Genomic DNA, 21,173 nt, shown 5'->3' with positions numbered 1-21,173 from the left:
CTCACACCTCTCATTTTCCCCTCAGTATATACATGTTTGTCATCTCCCTTATATATAGTATACACCTGTATGTCATCTCCTGTATATAGTATATATCTGTATTTCATCTCCCCTGTAAATAGTATATACTTGCTGTATGTCATCTCCTCCTGTATATTGTATATACCTATGTGTCATCTCCTCCTGTGTATAGTGTATACCTGTATGTCATCTCTTCGGTATATACTATATACCTGTATGTCATCTCCTCCTATTTATAGTATATACCTGTATGTCATCTCCTGTATATAGTATATACCTGTATGTCATCTCCCCTGTATATAGTATATACCTACTGTATTTCATCTCCTCCTCTATATACCTATGTGTCATCTCCTTTTTTATATAGTATATACCTGTATGTCATCTCCTCCTGTATATAGTATATACCTGAAAGTCATTTCCTCCTATATATAGTATATACCTGTGTGTCATCTGCTCCTGTATATAGTATATACCTGTGTGTCATCTCCTCCTGTATATAGTATATACCTGTGTGTCATCTCCTCCTGTATAGAGTATATACCTGTGTGTCATCTGCTTCTGTATATAGTATATACGTGTGTCATCTCCTCTGTATATATATGTACCTGTGTGTCATCTCCTCCTGTATATAGTATATACCTGTGTGTCATCTCCCCCTGTATATAGCATATACCTGTGTGTCATCTCCCCTGTATATAGCATATACCTGTGTGTCATCTCCCCTGTATATAGTATATACCTGTGTGTCATCTCCTCCTGTATATAGTAAATACCTGTGTGTCATCTCCTCCTGTATATAGCATATAATTGTGTGTCATCTCCCTTGTATATAGTATGTACCTGTATGTAATCTTACCTGTATATAGTATATACCAGTGTGTCATCTCCTCCTGTATATAGTATATACCTGTGTGTCATCTCCCCTGTATATAGTATATATGTGTGTGTCATCTCCTCCTGTATATAGCATATACCTGTGTGTCATCTCTCCTGTATATAGTATATATCTGTATGTAATCTCCTCCTGTATTAGACCTCGTTCACTCGTTATTTGGTCAGTACTTTTACGTCAGTATTTGTAAGCTAAATTGGCAGCCTGATAAATCCCCAGCCAACAGGAAGCCCTCCCCCCTAGCAGTATATATAAGCTCACACATACACATAATAGACAGGTCGTGTGACTGACAGCTTCCGTATTTCCTGTACTGTACATTTGTTGCTCTTGTAGTTTGTCTGCTTATTAATCAGATTTTTATTTTTAAAGGATACCAGACTTGTGTGTGTTTTAGGGTTAGTTTCATGTGTCAAGTTTTGTGTGTTGAGTTGCATGTGGTGACATGCATGTAGCGACTTTTGTGAGAAGAGTTTTGTGTGGCGACGTGTGTAGCAACTTTTTGTGTGTCGAGTTGCATGTGACAGGTTAGTGTAGCAAGTTGTGTATAGCAAGTTTTGCGCATGGTGAGTTTTGCATGTGGTGAGTTTTATGTGTGGTGTGTTTTGAGTATGTGCAAGTTTTGTGTGAGGCAACTTTTACATGTGTTGCAACTTTTGTGCATGTGGCAATTTTTCCGCGTGTGCAAGTTTTGTGTGTGGCGAGTTTTCCATGAGGTGAGTTTTGCACGTGTGGCGAGTTTTGCGTGAGCCTAGTTTTGCATGTGGCGAGTTTTGAGCGGCGACTTTTCTGTTTCGACTTTTATGTGGTGAGGTTGGTGTATGTGTGGTGAAATGTGTGCTGAGGGTGGTATATGTGTTCAAGCACGTGGTAGTGTGTGGCGCATTTTGTGTGTGTGTTCATATCCCCGAGTGTGGTGAGTATCCCATGTCGGGGCCCCACCGTAGCAACTGTACGGTATATACTCTTTGGCGCCATCGCTCTCACTCTTTAAGTCCCCCTTGTTCACATCTGGCAGCTGTCAATTTGCCTCCAACACTTTTCCTTTCACTTTTTCTCCATTATGAAGATTGGGGCAAAATTGTTGAAGAGCCCGGCGTTGCCTGGGCATAGTAAATATCTGTGGTTAGTTATAGCACGTCACTTTTCTTATTTTCCCATCACGCCTCTCATTTTCCCCTCACAGCTCTCATTTTCTCCCTCACACCTCTCATTTTCTCCCTCACTCCTCTCATTCCCCCCTAACACTTGTCATTTCGACCTCACATCTGTCATTTTCCGATCACTACACTATTTTCCCTCACTCCTCTCATTTTGCACTCACACCTTTTCATTTTCACCTCACACCTCTCATTTTCACCTCAGTATATACATGTTTGTCATCTCCCTTATATATAGTATACACCTGTATGTCATCTCCTGTATATAGTAGATACCTGTATGTCATCTCCCCTGTATATAGTATATACCTGCTGTGTGTCATCTCCCCTGTATATAGTATATACCTGTATGTCATCTCCTCCTATATATAGTATATACCTGTATGTCATCTCCTTCTATATATAGTATATACCTGTGTGTCATCTCCCCTGTATATAGTATATATCTGTGTGTCATCTCCTCCTGTATATAGTATATACCTGTGTGTCATTTCCTCCTGTATATAGTATGTACCTGTATGTCATCTCCTCCTATATATAGTATATACCTGTGTGTCATCTCCCCTGTATATAGTATATATCTGTGTGTCATCTCCTCCTGTATATAGTATATACCTGTATGTCATCTTCTATATATAGCATATACCTGTATGTCATCTCCTCCTGTATATAGTATATACCTGTAGGTAATCTGCTCCTGTATATAGTATATACCTGTGTGTCATTTCCTCCTGTATATAGTATGTACCTGTATGTCATCTCCTCCTCTATATAGTATATACATGTGTGTTATCTCTCCTGTATATAGTATATATCTGTGTGTCATCTCCCCTGTATACAGTATATACCTGTGTGATCTCCTTTATTAGACCTCATTAACACGTTATTTGCTCAGTATTTTTACCTCAGTATTTGTAAGATAAATTGGCAGCCTGATAAATCCCCAGCCAACAGGAAGCCCTCCCCCTGGCAGTATATATTAGCTCACACATAAACATAATAGACAGGTCATGTGACTGACAGCTGCCGTATTTCCTATATGGTGCAATTGTTGTAGTTTGTCTGCTTATTAATCAGATTTTTATTTTTGAAGGATAATACCAGACTTGTGTGTGTTTTAGGGCGAGTTTCGTTTGTCAAGTTGTGTGTGTTGAGTTGCGTGTGGCGACATGCATGTAGCGACTTTTGTGAGATGAGTTTTGTGTAGCAACATGCTTGTAGCAACTTTTTGTGTGTCGAGTTACATGTGACAGGTTAGTGTAGCAAGTTGTGTGTAGCAAGTTTTGCGCATGGCGAGTTTTGCGCGTTGCGAGTATTATGTGTGGTGCCTTTTGAGTATGTGCAAGTTTTGTGTGAGGCAACTTTTGCATGTGTTGCAACTTTTGTGCATGTGGCAATTTTTCCGCGTGTGCAAGTTTTGCGTGTGGCGAGTTTTTCATGAGGAGAATTTTGCACTTGTGGCGAGTTTTGCAAGAGCCTAGTTTTTGCATGTGGCGAGTTCTGCGCGTGGCGAGTTTTGAGTGGCGACTTTTGTGTTTTGAATTTTATGTGGCGAGGTTGGTGTATTTGTGGTGAAATGTGTGCTGAGGGTAATATGTGTTCAAGCACGTGGTAGTGTGTGGCGCATTTTGTGTGTGTTCATATCCCCGTGTGTCGTGAGTATCCCATGGCGAGGCCCCACCTTAGCAACTGTACGGTATATACTCTTTGGCGCCATCGCTCTCATTCTTTAAGTCCCCCTTGTTCACATCGGGCAGCTGTCAATTTGCCTCCTACACTTTTCCTTTCATTTTTTCCCATTATGTAGATAGGGGCAAAATTGTTTGGTGAATTGGAAAGCGCGGGGTTAAAATTTCACCTCACAACATAGCCTATGACGCTCTCGGGGTCCAGACGTGTGACTGTGCAAAATTTTGTTGCTGTAGCTGCGACGCTTCCAACACTTTTCCTTTCACTTTTTCCCCATTATGTAGATAGGGGCAAAATTGTTTGGTGAATTGGAAAGCGCGGGGTTAATATTTCACCTCACAACATAGTCTATGACGCTCTCGGGGTCCAGACGTGTGACTGTGCAAAATTTTGTGGCTGTAGCTGCGACTCCTCCAACACTTTTCCTTTCACTTTTTCCCCATTATGTAGATAGGGGCAAAATTGTTTGGTGAATTGGAACGCGCGGGGTTAAAATTTCACCTCACAACGTAGCCTATGACGCTCTCAGGGTCTAGACGTGTGACTGTGCAAAATTTTGTTTCTGTAGCTGCGACGCCTCCAACACTTTTCCTTTCACTTTTTTCCCCATTATGTAGATAAGGGCAAAATTGTTTGGTGAATTGGAAAGCGTGGGGTTAATATTTCACCTCACAACGTAGCCTATGACGCTCTCAGGGTCCAGACGTGTGACTGTGCAAAATTTTGTGGCTGTAGCTGCGACGGTGCAGATGCCAATCAGCGGACATACACACATTCAGCTTTATATAGTAGATTATATATATATATATATATATATATATATATATATATATATATATATATATATATATATATATATATATATATACACACATACATATATATATATATATATATACACACATACATATATATATACATACATATACATACACACACATGCACAGTACAGAACAAAAGTTTGGACACACCTCATTTAAAGATTTTTCTGTATTTTCAGGACTATGACAATTGTACATTCACACTGAGGGCATCAAAACTATGAATTAATACATGTGAAATTATATACTTAACAAAAAAGTGTGAAACTACTGAAATTATGTCTTATATTCTAGGTTCTTCAAAGGTTCTTGGCATTCTCTTGATGAGCTTCAAGAGGTAGTCACTGGGAATGGTCTTCCAACAATCTTGAAGGAGTTCCCAGAGATGCTTAGCACTTGTTGGCCCTTTAGCCTTCACTCTGCGGTCCAGCTCACCCCAAACCATTTCGATTGGGTTCAGGTCTGGTGACTGTGGAGGCCAGGTCATCTGGCATAGCACCCCATCACTCTCCTTCTTGGTCAAATAGCCCTTGCACAGCCTGGAGGTGTGTTTGGGGTCATTGTCCAGTTGAAAAATAAATGATGGTCCAACTAAATGCAAACCGGATACAATAGCATGCCGATGCAAGATGCTGTGGTAGCCATGCTGGTTCAGTATGCCTTCAATTTTGAATAAATCCCTAACAGGGTCACCAGCAAAGCACCCCCAACATCATCACACCTCCTCCATGCTTCACGGTGGGAACCAGGCATGTAGAGTCCATCCGTTCACCTTTTCTGCTGTCGCACAAAGACATGGTGGTTGGAACCAAAGATCTCAAATTTGGACTCATCAGACCAAAGCACAGATTTCCACTGGTCTAATGTCCATTCCTTGTGTTCATTAGCCCAAACAAGTCTCTTCTGCTTGTTGCCTGTCCTTTGAAGTGGTTTCCTAGCAGCTATTTTACCATGAAGGCCTGCTGCATAAAGTCTCCTCTTAACAGTTGTTGTAGAGATGTGTCTGCTGCTAGAACTCGGATAAACTTATCCTCAGAAGCAGAGGTGACTCTTGGTCTTCCTTTCCTGGGGCGGTCCTCATGTGAGCAAGTTTCTTTATAGCGATTGATGGTTTTTGTCACTGCACTTGGGGACATTTTCAAAGTTTTCCCAATTTTTCAGACTGACTGACCTTCATTTCTTAAAGTACTGATGGGCACTCATTTTTCTTTAGTTAGCTGCTTTTTTCTTTCCATAATACAAATTTTACCAGTCTATTCAGTAGGACTATCAGCTGTGTATCCACCAGACTTCTGCTCAACACAACTGATGGTCCCAACCCCATTTATAAGGCAAGAAATCCCACTTATTAAACCTGACAGGGCACACCTGAGCAGTGAAAACCATTCCCGGTGACTACCTCTTGAAGCTCATCAAGAGAATGCCAAGAGTGTGCAAAGCAGTCATCAAAGCAAAAGGTGGCTACTTTGAAGAACCTACAATATAAGACATATTTTCAGTTGTTCCACACTTTTTTTGTTATATAATTCCACGTGTTAATTCAAAGCCTTCACATATACATATATATATATATATATATATATATATATATATATATATATATATATATATATATATATATATATATATATATATATATATATATATGTATATATATATATATATATATATATGTATATATTTTTTTTTTTTTTTTTTTTTTTTTTTTTTACACACACATACACAATGTACTGGACTGGAAAATAAAGAGTGTTCTTTACCTTCTAGTCATTCTCACCTGTCATGCAGAAACAAGACTGAATTTTCCCCTCAAGTAAAGGCTCAAGCCATTGCGTCTTTTGCTCCTCTGTGCCGTACATGTGAAGCACTTCCATATTGCCGGTATCTGAAAATTTATTACAGAACATATTAATATGAAGCCCCATGCCTAATGCTCTATTAGTATTAGCACTGTGGCCAATTGTTAAACGAAAAGGCACATCGGAGGCATATCTGCCAGTTTGACTTAGTCACATCTGTCACAGTACCATTTTTATAGTTAATATTTTGACAGGAAAAATTGTATTATATGGAGTGACATGCAACATGCGAAAGCTGATTGATTCTGTGATTGAGGCTCTGACACAAATGTGAACAGAACCCAAGGGTATCACATCATCCCTAAATGCAGTGCTTGGTACAATGTCTACAAGAAAGTGCCACCATTCTCACTGCCTGCCATGTGTCCCCAAAGCAATCTTCTATGAGTGACGGTACATCCACTGCAGTGCAGTATAGACAAGATACTTGCCTGGTGCTTGGCAATTGAAAACTTCTGGAGCAATGAAACATTTGCCAGTTTCTTCTGCAATGAAGGCATAGTCTGTCTGGCTGAGACCACTGACAGCTGGCAGAAACAAATTCCACAACCCTTCCGCTCTTGCCAGTTCCTAAACAAACGAAAAAAAACACTTTCAAAAACAGTACGGTATTTGTTTATAAAATCTTTATTTTCCATTTTTTTAAAGACAATGAACATATTATCAACTAAAAAGTCATATACGTACTGTACATTACAAGCTCATACACAACACACAATCACACTGGTCTCCATGCCCATCCTCCCTCCCCCAAAATGTCATTAACACCTTATGCAGGCATATGACAGAGTTAAATATACAGAAGGCTGTGCTGGGAATACTATTATTCAGTGTCTGCCATTGCTAATCACTATCTCCATACCTTATCAAACTTATAAGCACATCTCCTATTTGTGTAGAGTGGAATAGATTTATGGACCAATTGTAGACAGTGAAGCATACAGGCTAATTCTGTGGATTTCCATGCAATTATAATTATTTTTCTATCACAGCAATATGTCATAAAGTTCGTCTTTAATTTCAAAGTCCCATTAGTCATATTTTTTAGCCTTTCACCTTTCTTTATCATAGAAGTTGGAATTTAAGGCCATTTCATCTAGTCCTGAAAATGTTATTAAAGTTATCATACTCACTTGTTTTCTCCCAACAGAGACCGCATTGCTAACACTTGCCTTATACATATGTAGGCTTCTACCTTTTTTGTCAAAATGCGTCTGAGATCTGTTCGTGAGTTCCTGTTTTTGATATTTGTCTTGTTATTTGAAAATTTAAATAAAGAATTTAAAAGAAAAAAAAAAGTTCATCTTTAATACCCAGCAAGCACAGTTTAGAACTATTTAGGGAACGACATCCTAGGGAAAGCAAAGTGTTCATGAATAAAGAGAAGTAGCCGATACCAGAAGGGAATTTTTGGACAGGGCCAAATTGAATGCAGAAATGAGCCCACCAGCGGCTCGACAATGAAAACACAAATCATGTGGAATCATCCCAAACCTCCTCAACACTTCTGGAGTGTAGTAAACGTGGTTTGGAAATTATGTCTGGATCAAACAGTCCGTAGCACTCACAACTGAGGAGTAAATTGTATCTTCCACCTCTCCCCATTCCTCTACACTCAGGTCAGTTATATCCGCCAGCCATTTCACATAAGCCTCATTATAAGGCTTGACAACAGATGACTGGAGAAGAGAATATGGACGACACCGATGGAGTACCGGAGCCTCTCAATATATTCTGCGCTATTGCCCACACTCTAGTTACTGTGTTTAGAGGGATTGGAGCTAAGGAGACTGCAATATATCTGTAGAGTAGTTTAGTTAACCCTTCATAAGAACCCATCAATGCTCCTGTTAGCGCCATGATAGCATTGGTCATGTCAATATCTATCCACCAATGGGTGCACACTAGCTGAGTGGCCAGGAAGTAAAAGAATAAGTTAGGAGCCGTCAGACTTCCATGATGTTTTGGCGCTTGCAAGCAAGAAACTTATTACAGGGGACCCCCCTTACCAGTAAAAGGTACGCACCAAACTTTCCAAGAGGTGAAATGTTCCTCTAGTAATCATAACTGGAGAGGAATTAAATAATAAGAATTTGAGGAAATATAATTATGAGCCTAATAAGAGTTAGGGAGACATTGTATGGACTTGAGTTACCCATCTGTGTCTGCTATTAGAGGATCAATGTTTAATACAAGAAATTGTTCTACCTTTTGAGAAACAATAATTCCCAAATACTTACAATTATCAGCAACTGGCAAACAAATATCTTGAGTCTGGCTCAGACCATATGAAAGCGGTAGAGGGAAAAATAACAGATTTCTGCAAATTAACCTTTAACGCGCCACTCCAGTGTTTTATTTTTTTAATTGCACTACTGGAGTGGCGCTTTAAATGCAAGTCACCTGCCTCGTACTCCTCTGTCATCCCCTTCATTCTTTTCCAGCGTAGTGCCGATCCATCTCCGGCAAAAAGTGACCTGCCTCATGCTCTAGTGGCTGCTGGAGCGCGATGGAGGTCACTTTTCAATACAAATCTATGAGAGCCTTGTTCTGGCTCTCAGATTTTCATTTAGAGCTTGTGACATAATTTCTGTCTTCCAGCCAGTCAGAACCTACTGTCACAAGATGGCGCCACAGGATCAGAGTGTCATCGGTAAAGATGAAGACAAAGGAGGGCGAGTATAAGAATGGGGGCTTACATTTCAAGTGCCACTCCAGCGCTGAAAAAAAATGCGGAAGTGGTGCTTTAAGCCAGAAAATGACCGAAATTCATCCACCAACATTAGGAGGTATGCCAGAGAAAGACTGATGTCTGTCAGATATACTAAGGTATCACCTGGGTATCAGGGAACTTTTTCTCTTAAGGACCTTCGGATTAAATCGTTCATGTCCTGATGTAGATGCCAGATTTTAGAACTATTTGTGGAACCGATCCTCACTCTAATTACTAATGCGTAATGATGAGAAATTCTGCTAGGTGAATAACTAACATCTTAAATGGAAAGTAAAATATTGGGAGATGAACAAGCCAGGTCTGTCCTACAAAAGGACTTGCGCACAGTTGAATAATAAGAAAACACCGGTTCTTCAGCGTACTTCCAACGCCATAGCTCTTTTAAATGCTTGGTGCTCTGCTCTTCAATTAAGTGCATAGAATACCATGTCTGGACCACTTGTACGGCCTATAGTTGCAACAGGAACTGCATTAACGTCATGGATGCACAATACAGGACTTACTGAAAATGGCACAATCTTTTAGGAAATGAATTTCAAAAAAGCAGAGTCAATAGGTGGGGGCATGCAAATGTTAACCAGTAAAAAGGAAAAATTACCTAGTATCTAGTGCACCATAAAATGCGCTACCTTTCCAAAATGATCACATGCAACCTGTGTAACTTGTCGCCTCCAGCTCAAAAATATCTCCAGAATCCGTCCTTTCCTCAACCGTCAATCTACTAAAATTCTTGTGCTTGCCCTCATCATCTCCCGCCTTGACTACTACAACATCCTTTTCTGTGGCCTCCCTGCTAACAACCTTACACCTCTCCAGTCCATCCTTAACTCTGCTGCCCGTCTAATTCATCTCTCTCCTCGCTACGCCTCCGCTTCCTCCCCTCTGCAAATCTCTTCACTGGCTCCCATTCCCTCATCGTATCCAGTTCAAATTACTAATACTGACCTACAAAGCCAGCCACAACCTGTCTCCTCCATGTATCTCTGAACTAATCTCCCGATATCTTCCCTCACGCAATCTCCGGTGCTCCCAAGACCTCCTTCTCTCCTCCACACTTATTTGCTCCTCACACAACTGCCTCCAAGACTTCTCCCAAATATCCTCCATCCTCTGGAATTCTTTGCCCCAACACGTCCGACTATCAACCACATTCGGATCCTTCAGCCGGAACCTGAAAACCCACCTCTTCAAGAAAGCTTACAGCCTGCACTGACCCCGCTGCCTCCTCACCACTACCGAAGCTACCGCCTCACCAACACTGGAGCTCCTGCAATCCTCAACCTATTGTCTCCATCCCCACCATCCTGTGGAATGTAAGCCCCAAGGACAGGGTCCTCGCCCCTCTGTATCAGTCTGTAATTGTTAGTTTCCTTACTGTAAGTGATATCTGTAATTTGTATGTAACCCCTTCTCATGTACAGCACCATGGAATCAATGGTGCTATATAAATAAATAATAATAATTTCAAGTGGGAGGGATTTGGTCACTACAAAAGAGACCCCTCACGAATTGTTAGAATAAGTGGCATGGTAACCACTAGCAATTCTGGCAGTTTTTAGGGATAGAATATTCTGGCTTGTAAGATGATATGTGGCACTTGTTTCTTAAAAAAAACCATTACAATGGCTCTATTAAATTTGGAATTAAGCCCTCTCACATTCCAGCTTAGCACATTAGTTGTCATCTCAAAGCATCGAAAGTGTATCTGACCCAGACATTACTACAGTCTGAGTGAAGGAAATAAGGAAAATTGAGAGAAGACCAGAGCCCGAAACAATCATCACACACACAACCAACACACATCATACAATACAGAAAACCAAGTGCAATTATTAAAAATAATTTTCCCCAACAAGTAATAACATTATTAACATTATTCCTGTGTACCCTGTCTAACACTAAATGGCATAGACCTAGACCCGAAACACTATCTGAAGAACTGCAGTCTTTCAGCAAAATCAGAAAACAAATATGTACTGGAAGTCCCAAAATCTGTGTCCCTAGAAATAAAAGTCAAATAAGGTTAAAGCAGTTAGGATTTGATAAGATAAATCTAATGAGTACACCCACTGGAGCTCTTTATAACGTCCAAGAGTCCAAACAGACAGGTACAGAAGCCGGAATGGTGGGGTCATTTTTCTCCTCAGTTATTCTCGCTTTGAATACGAGGGGCAGCTTCATCCAGGGCTGTGGAGTTGGTAAGCCAAACCTCCGACTCCTCAATATCCCTGACTCCCGAACCCACAGCACTGGTCACTACTGAGCATGTACATAAAGTGCAGCACAGATTCATCTCAACTGAAAGCTTAGATCCTTAGATCAGGAACAGAAAAGACATTAATAGGACATTTCATAACGTTCCCAAATTATGAAAAAATGTACAGCACATACAGTATTGAACTACTGTACCCAATCTAATATATAATTGCCTAGAATACTACTTCCTGCAATTTGTGCCAACTTCCGTGGCTTTGTCCGGAGCTAATGTCCGGAGCTAATGTCCGGAGATTAATTGCCTAGAATACTACTTCCTGCAATTTCTGCCAACTTCCGTGGCTTTGTCCGGAGCTAATGTCCGGAGCTAATGTCCGGAGCTAATGTCCGGAGCTAATGTCCGGAGCTAATGTCCGGAGCTAATGTCCGGAGCTAATGTCCGGAGCTAATGTCCGGAGATAAGTGACGTCAACAGTGTCCAGTGTCTGATTGGTTGCCGCCTGCTGCGAGCGACCAATCAGAAACGTGCCGTACTGTGACACACTCCGCCCGCCATTTTGGTGTGATTTTTGAATTTTTACCTCACAGCAAGTTTCTACTGCGTGGAGGCGGGCCCAGTGACGTTGCTCTTCAAGCTCCTGCCGAATTTCGTCAAAAAAATGATAATACCATTTACCAAAACTATATATATTTAGTTGTGAAGTGGTTCAGTGACATTTTCACACCAATTTTGAACTTTTGTTTGGCGTTTTCTCCATATACTGCCTATTATTTTTGTTCTTTCTTACTATTATTTATTAATTGTATTATTCTTACATTTGAATAAATAAAGTATATATGGATTCTAGACTCCCGATTCTTTAGAATCGGGCTGCCATCTAGTTTAGTATAATTTAGGAGTAGGTCCATTTTATGCCGACTGCACCAAAATGAATAGACTCCGTCTCCATGGCCCTGGATTCAACCTACACCAGCATATTGGCAGGAGATGTGAAGAAACTGGCAGATTTCCTATTCCCTACTCTTAGCTTTGCAGGGAATAACAGTATTTATACTCCTTGTCTCGCAGCTTGGCGCGGACTTTAGAAAATTGAGAACATTGTTTTCATATAGCAACAGAGAAATCCATGTAAAAGGAAACCCGATTGTAGTACAGCACCTCACCCTTCAGGCGGATATCCCAGAGTATGGCATCTCTACCATGGTAATGCAATAGTTGGGCCAATAATGGCCTAGGAAGGCTAGGTTGTGTGAGAACTCCATGTGCTTGTTTGATGGTAAAGGACAGTGAGAAGACACGCAACAGATCTTTGAACTAGTTTTTGCTGAAGGGTATGGCAACAACCCCTTTGGTTTTTTCTGACAGGCCCACAATCTTTACGATATTTCTTCTGAGCCAATTTTTTTTTCTAAATCCGCTCTTTCTTTCATTATTATTTATTATTATTATACATTTTTATAGCACCATTTATTCCATGGCGCTTTACATTCTTCACTAGAAGAATTGAGTTGTTTCTTTAATTCTGCAATGTGAGCCGCATAGGCCTCAGAGAATCCTCTACATCTGAGATTCTGAAGCATGACTTGCAGAAAATTAAAGTTCTGCTGGAGTTAGTCCACTTTAGTTACCAAAATGGCTTGACAGTTGTTGATGACTGACAGAGTCTTGGCAAATTTCAAGTCAATGTTTGTTGATTACATCTGCGCTGCTGCGACAAATAATAGATCCAGATATACTGTTAGGGTGTTCGGGTGGTTTATTCAACGCGTTTCGAAGCTCAAAGGCTTCTTCTTCAGGAAGTTTCCACACAAAGATATGACACATGCTACTAACTAAACTTCCTGAAGAAGAAGCCTTTGAGCTTCGAAACGCGTTGAATAAACCACCCGAACACCCTAACAGTATATCTGGATCTATTATTTGTCGCAGCAGCGCAGATGTAATCCACATTTCATTTATTATAACGGTTCTGAGAGGTCGCAACGCCGACCTGTGGATCTGCAGCAGCTGACAACTACACGCTTGTACTGTGTACTACCAGGTGAGCAGTTCTCTCACAATTGATTAAGAACAATCCTGGGGATAAGACCCTATTTGCGCTTTTTTTGTCTCCTATCTTTCAATACAAGTCAATGTTTGTAGAAGAGCAAGAGGACCTTTGAGGGGAATGTGGTTGGGATGAAGCTAAAGGGAACCGATAACCAGCAAAAATGCCATTACCCTGCATATATGGGCTTAACAACGTTACTAACCTGCCCGACACCTGCACTAACCAGAACACTACGGGAAGAATATGATCTTTATTTTTCCCGACAGCATTTGGCTTCAGTAACGGGATAGTCATTGACGCTGGTTCAGTTACCGCACTGAGAATACAGATCGACAGCCTTAATTGCGCACCCGACACTGACAGGCAGACGGCCCCAATGCAGGGCTGCGGGTGCAGTTTCAGCAGCCGCTCTGTATTCTCAGACCAGTAACTCAACCACGGCTACGTGCCGAAACCAGGCAAGTTAGTAATGCTATTAACCTGCAGATTAACCCCATATCTGCAGGTTAAGTGTTTTTTTTTTTTGCTGACAACAGGTTCTCTTTAAGAAATTCATCATCTGAAGACAGAGGTCCGGTGTGGAGCCTTGCAATGCATCCAGGATAATGGAGTATTGCTCCAAAAGCTCTAATATGCATCAATGTGCTGGCTGAAATGGGGGTTTATCCGCAGCAACAGTCACTTGTTCGGGGGAAATCCCAGCATGGACAAGGGAGGACTTCTCTTCAGTTTTTTTTTCTTTGTATTTGCCATAGCAATTTTAGCTTTCTCCCAGTTTCAACTGATAAAAGTAGAGTCCAACATCAGGAATATATTAACAGCTGTAAAATGTTAATCAGGAAACAGTCTTAGTTCACAATGAGTAGATTAAGTTGCATAAGAATGCAGAAAGTCCAGCACTGAAAAAATGGCCTCTGAGAACATCAAACTCTGGACAGGCAGGGAGGCCTTTTCCAATGTTCAAAGCTGTACAATCTGCTGCAGCAGATCAGGAACACTGCTGACGAAGGAAGTTGTCCCTGCACGGTTGAACCACTGTGCAATATGGATTAGGAAAAGCAAAAGGTTCTTGTTTATACTGGGCTCACTTTACTCAGCTTTTCTTGTGGATTCCTGATGTGAATTCACAACAGCACCCTGGACTTCACCCTCTCCACTCTCCTCTATGATTCAGGCACTCACCAGGTGGCAGGAGCAGCTGCTTCACATTTGACTGAACAGAATCCACACCGCTCAGCAGCCAGGGCAGGGTGGGTCACAGCACAAAACCACTGATCTGCAAGTAAGTACCACTCCAATACTGCTGCAGGGTGTTCCTGAAGTGAGGGTCTACTGATTCCTCAGTTCCAGTGAGAGATTACGGTCAAGCTGGCAGGTTTACTTCAGGATGAGTGGTGTCAGGGATCTCTGACAAATGCTTTAACAAATAAATTCACACAGTTTACATTTTGTATAAGCATGGATTGCGAATAGGAAAAGGGGGTTGTCTAGGATCAGGAAAAAATAAATAGAGAAGCATTGGCACTTTTGTCCATCGGAAAAATAGAATACGGCAGTTTGTAATCAAGAGGACTTTAATTCCAGACCCAGCCTACGTACATATGTGGCGCTATTTCTAAAGAGAAAAACATGAACCTTTAGTTCTACTGCTTAAACAAACCATTTAAAAATCCTTAAGGGCCTACCCTGTACTCTAGTACTGAATAAAAACAGCACAGTTCTGGGGTATCTGCAGTGGCACGTGCGTATTTACAATGTTACTTGTACATCTGTTACTATTCACCTTCAGCTTCTCTAAGACCAATGGTTTCTCCCATCTGAGCGGTGAGTTTTCATATTTCGTATAATACTCCAAAACCTCCTAAAATGAAATAAAACACATTGCTTTTCAGTGTAAAGTTTGTGACTAAAGGTATACTAAAAACACAACCACGCACAATATATAATGCACAAAGCTGTTTTATAGTCAATTTAGGGCTAATCAATTAGATTTACAAATTGCCAAAAAAAATCTCTAAAAATATAAAAAAAAAATTAAATTGACTATACTTAAGAAAATGGAATATTACACTAAACACTTAAAACCACATAGCATGACTGGGCATGATTAATGGGATACATAAATGCTGTCAGTAATAATGATTCCTATCTAAAAAAATTCCACTAGAATTTTATATTGTTATTATCTATAAAAATAGCTGTAATTAAATCACCCACTTCAATAAAAGAATTTGGGACTTCAATTGTGTCTTCTGGTAGAGCATATACATTTGACAACGCTCCATTGCTAAGTTTCAGTAACCACGAGCTGTACTCAACTTCGTCCGGAGACGTTCTCATATTGTTGTAACTGGAACTGTGAAAACTGATTCCAGGATTTTGAGTATTTAATGGTGGACTGTACAATTTGGGCTCTTTTTACACCTTCCACTATTGGTAGGGGTTGACGAAAGTCACCACAGTTTATGAAAACTTTTACACCAAATGGTCTTTTTTTTCCACATATGTCTTGAAACAAATTATCCACAGCGTTCATATTAAAACAGGGAGTCATTGTTACTTCGTCCCAAATAACGAGAGATGACTCCCTAAACTCTTTTGCTTGAAGTGAGGTTGGCTTAATTTTTGACACTGTTGTCTCATTTGTTGTAATTCCAAGGCCAAACTTGGAATGATAGGTGCTACCGTTTTGTACTAATGTAGCCGCCAATCCAGTGGAGGCTACTGAGCAAATAGACTTCTTTTCTGCTTACAGTGTCTTGTGCAAGGAGTTGTACAAAAATGTCTTCCCACTGCCTCCTGGGCCGTCCAGCAATAAACAGTGTGAGCTAGTGTCGTCTGGCTGTGATGCAGCTTTGACTGCTTGCATAATTGCATCGAAAGCAGATTTCTGAGCTTCATTAAGCATAACTTTTAATTTCTCAGCCTCTTGCTTTATTACAGCATAATTCAGTTGGTCCAGTATTTCATCTGGAAGATTTACTGGAGTTGGCAATCCGTAGTCAGCACAGGACTTTTTATTGCTTAAGAGCACTTCATTAATAACATGAAGAGCCAGTTGCTCAGCAATTTCTGGAGTATACCGCCTGGTGTAATCCTCCATAAATTCGGTTTTATATTTTTGCTATAATGCCAATGGTTTATCTGGTTCCCCATGTACACAAATTATAGCAAATATCTTGCGAAGTTGGTAGGGCATTTGGAAAGCGATTACATCCATTATACCGTCTTCCCAATGGGAATAGTCTTCCAAAAGATGAATATCATGTACGACTCCATTGACAGTCTTTAAGTCAGCATAAGACTTTGCTCCTCTTACGTGAAGTAAAAGTTGTCTTAGGTAATACAGCTCACCATCTGTTAAAGAGACTGTATACATTCGGGCAATTGTTTTCCCAAATTGAGCCAGTCGTTTTTTCCATCCTTCTGCTACAGCTTTTCTATCCAAGACACAGTGTTCCGGGATTTCACTGTACAAATACTGACGGGCGGAAGCGTCAACTCTGTTTAGCTCAAAATAAGCCGGCAGAGTAGAGGCTTTTGAGTCCGAAATAACCATATCAACATTACCATCTTCAAAAAGCACTTGCTGCATGTTTTCAAGGTGAACAGCAAGCCTTTTAATGGTATGTTGACATCCATTTTATTTTTTCTGATTCTCCACATGCCCTCAAGGGCGCTTATATACCGAGAATCTAGGTACATGGCTGGTTCAGTTTAATGTATCAAACTTGATATTGGCACAGTCATGTCCTTTGTATACATATTTGAAAAGATATTTAACCTTTTTATTGAAGCACATATCTCAACATTGATATGGCAATTGTACTTGAGTAATAAATAAGGGTTGTATGGAACTACCCATCTATTGTCGATTTCTCGCGTTCCTCGTCTGGTTTTCCCACTATTGCGTCGACGGTACTGTGGGCAATCATCAACATTGGGGTTTGCCTCTGTATTAAATTCCTTTGGGACCATCTGTCATGCATATAGCATCAGGTTGATGTTCGCCACATGGGCCATGAATCATGTGCTTCATCACTGCCTAATGCAGTTTTGGATTTGCTGTCTCATTTGGGATTTCAGCAGAGACGAATACGTCAATTATTTCTTTGTCCCTATGTTTACCTTCGTCTCCGAGGATTAAGAGCATGTGAGCGTGTGGTAGTCCACACTTTTGAAATTCTATTACATGCACATAGGAAACTACACGGCCAAAAATGTGTTTTTTTCAAAATCTCGTTAAGCACGGCTTGGAGTTTGATTTTAAATACTCGTGCAACCAAACCTGTTCTAAACTCTGGCCTTTGCCATGGTTCTAAGTTTTCAGTAATTTCTTTCCACTTTGGGGTACAGGGCATCGTAACAAAAATATCTGGCTTTCTGAATTTTTGGACAATTGTCATAGCGTCTTGGTAATTTTGCAGCATAGCTCTTGGGCTTCCAATGAAAGTGGATGGTAAAATTACTGGTGTCCCAGCTTTTAGCCCTTGGTGTAATGCAGCATTATGGATGTAATCCATAACGCCGGCATAACTGTCGACGTGTAATGCCTTTTGATTTGGTTTTATATATTCCATCCTGTCGGATTCAATTTTTACGTAACTGTCAACGATAAATTGTTGTGTAAACTTCCCAGCATTTAAAAGGGGATTGAACTCGCCACGAATGGCAAGCCTGTATGCATAGCACTACAACAGGGTGATTTTTATCTTGTCGTTCTTGATCCACTGGTATGCATGGTAGATGAATGTCACCAATTCCTTAATGTTGCACACTTAGGGCAATTGGAGCTGTCAAATTTATAAGCCATCCACTGTCCCAATATGGGAATAGAAGTGGATATGTCATTGCATCACACTTTCTGTGAAGAAAGCTGATTTGAACAGTTTGGTTTTCACTTTTGAGGTGAACTCTGATGTCCCTATTAAATGGGTGTTCACCATAGCATTTTGATAAATTATAGCTACTTTATTACACCTTGGTGCATTGTGGCACCTCTGGTCATCATTGTAGTCATTTATAACTGACATTGTTATTTCAAGTGAATCGCGATTTTCTAATGCAGCAATCCTCTCTTCCTCTATTTCAAATTCCCTCATCATTGTGAAGGCTCTTGCGAGTGGGTTAATTGCTTTCATTTTCTCTCAAAAAGATGATAGCAGTGCTGGGAGGCACTTTTTATTTACTTGACTTCTTGTACTTGATGCTTCTTCACTGTCCACGATATAAATCTGGGCAAACTTGGGAGTACTACCCACAGCAGGATGCAATGGGGCAGTTCTGTAGTAAATTTGTCCATGAATTCGAAAACAGTATGGGCCATGCCCAGGAGGTGGCGCTACTTGTGCTGCCATTGATGCCAAATCAAGCGAGCTATTGTATTGCCTTATATCTACTATATAAAGCTGAATGTGTGTGTGTGTGTGTGTGTGTGTGTGTGTGTGTGTGTGTGTGTGTGTGTGTGTGTGTGTGTGTGTGTGTGTGTATACATGTGTGTGTATGTCCGGGATTGGCATCTGCACCGTCGCAGCTACAGCCACAAAATTTTGCACAGTCACACGTCTGGACCCCGAGAGCGTCATAGGCTATGTTGTGAGGTGAAATTTTAACTCCGCGCTTTCCAATTCACCAAACTATTTTTCCCCTATCTACATAATGGGGAAAAGTGAAAGGAAAAAAGTGTTGGAGGCAAATTGACAGCTGCCAGATGTGAACAAGGGGGACTTAAAGAGTGAGAGCGATGGCGCCAAAGAGTATATACCGTACAGTTGCTAAGGTGGGACCCCGACATGAGATACTCACCACATACGGGGATATGAACACACACACAAAATGCGCCACACACTACCACGTGCTTGACCACATATACCACCCTCAGCACACATTTCACCACACATACACCAACCTCGCCACATAAAAGTCGAAACACAAAAGTCGCCGCTCAAAACTCACCACGCGCAAAACTCGCCACATGCAAAAAATAGGCTCACGCAAAACTCGCCACAAGTGCAAAACTCACCTCATGGAAAACTCGCCACACGCAAAACTTGCACATACTCAAAAGGCACCAGACATAAAACTCACCATGCGCAAAACTTGCTTCACACAACTTGCTACACTAACCTGTCACATGCAACTCGACACACAAAAAGTTGCTACACGCATGTTGCCACACAAAACTCAACACACACAACTTGACAAACGAAACTCGCCCTAAAACACACACAAGTCTGGTATTAGCCTTCAAAAATAAAAATCTGATTAATAAGCAGACAAACTACAAGAGCAACAAATGTACCATATAGGAAATACGGCAGCTGTCAGTCACATGACCTGTCAATTATGTGTATGTGTGAGCTAATATATACTGCCAGGGGGAGGGCTTCCTGTTGGCTGGGGATTTATCAGGCTGCCAATTTATCTTACAAATACTGAGGTAAAAATACTGAGCAAATAACGTGTTAACGAGGTCTAATACAGGAGATCACACAGGTATATACTATATACAGGGGAGATGACACACAGGTATATACTATATAAAGGAGGAGATGACATACAGGTACATACTATATACAGAAGGAGATGACATACAGGTATATACTATATACAGGAGCAGATTACCTACAGGTATATACTATATACAGGAGGAGATGACATACAGGTATATGCTATATATAGAAGATGACATACAGGTATATACTATATACAGGAGGAGATGACACACAGATATATACTATATACAGGGGAGATGACAAGTATATACTATATACAGGAGGAGATGACATACAGGTATATACTATATATAGAAGGAGATGACACAGGTATATACTATATATAGGAGGAGATGACATACAGGTACATACTATATATAGGAGGAGATGACATACAGGTATATACTATATACAGGGGAGATGACATACAGGTATATACTATATACAGGAGATGACATACAGGTGTATACTATATATAAGGGAGATGACAAACATGTATATACTGAGGTGAAAATGAGAGGTGTGAGGTGAAAATGAAAAGGTGTGAGTGCAAAATGAGAGGAGTGAGGGAAAATAGTGTAGTGATCGGAAAATGACAGATGTGAGGTCGAAATGACAAGTGTTAGGCGGGAATGAGAGGAGTGAAGGAGAAAATGAGAGGTGTGAGGGAGAAAATGAGAGATGTGAGGGGGAAAATTAAAGATGTGATTGGGAAAATGAGAGGTGTGATGGGAAAATAAGAGAAGTGACATGCTATAACTAACCACAGATATTTACTATGCCCAAGCAACGCCGGGCTCTTCAGCTAGTTAGCCATAAAGTTATTGGAGTGCTGATGCTCTCCTTTCATCAATTTGACTAATTGATCATCCATACGAATGGGACGTAATTAGATGCGCCCTCTCTTGCTGCAGGAAGGGAATGTTTTGTCCTGCGCTGTTTCGTCTTTGAAATTTTTAGATTGGCAGATGTCCATTCGCCAGCATACTGCTCTTCAATACGTGTCTCATCAATGTGATTGAGAAGTCCTCTAGCAGCATATGTAACTTGCCGTCGTCGAGTGGCTCTTGCATTTTGGACACGTATTCTATGATGTTTTCTTTTTTTGTGAAATATGTGTATCACCTTGTGCATTGCGTGCTAATCATTGTCGTGCAGCATTAGATGCTCTATGTGATTCAGTTACTTCATTCATTTCTCTTGCTCTGGCTGCCCTCTGTCGGGCTGCATCAGCA

At 40.7% G+C, this 21,173-nt stretch overlaps 1 protein-coding gene across 1 annotated transcript in view; it reads right to left on the bottom strand.

Annotated features, from left to right (window-relative positions):
- The window catches only part of ACAD11 (acyl-CoA dehydrogenase family member 11), a 147,190-nt gene that overhangs the window by 66,446 nt on the left and 59,571 nt on the right, over nucleotides 1-21,173 (bottom strand). Inside the window, exons 10-12 of the mRNA XM_069730107.1 lie at nucleotides 15,228-15,305; nucleotides 6,877-7,015; nucleotides 6,364-6,471 (exon numbers count right to left, since the gene is read on the bottom strand). Of these exons, the coding sequence (XP_069586208.1) occupies nucleotides 6,364-6,471; nucleotides 6,877-7,015; nucleotides 15,228-15,305 (325 nt within the window). The remainder of the gene's footprint in view (nucleotides 1-6,363; nucleotides 6,472-6,876; nucleotides 7,016-15,227; nucleotides 15,306-21,173) is intronic.

The sequence above is a fragment of the Ranitomeya imitator genome, chromosome 6 (genome assembly GCF_032444005.1).
Source record: "Ranitomeya imitator isolate aRanImi1 chromosome 6, aRanImi1.pri, whole genome shotgun sequence".
Taxonomy (NCBI): domain Eukaryota; kingdom Metazoa; phylum Chordata; class Amphibia; order Anura; family Dendrobatidae; genus Ranitomeya; species Ranitomeya imitator.
Note: the sequence above shows the minus strand (reverse complement) of the source record. Positions and strands in the feature narration are given on the sequence as shown.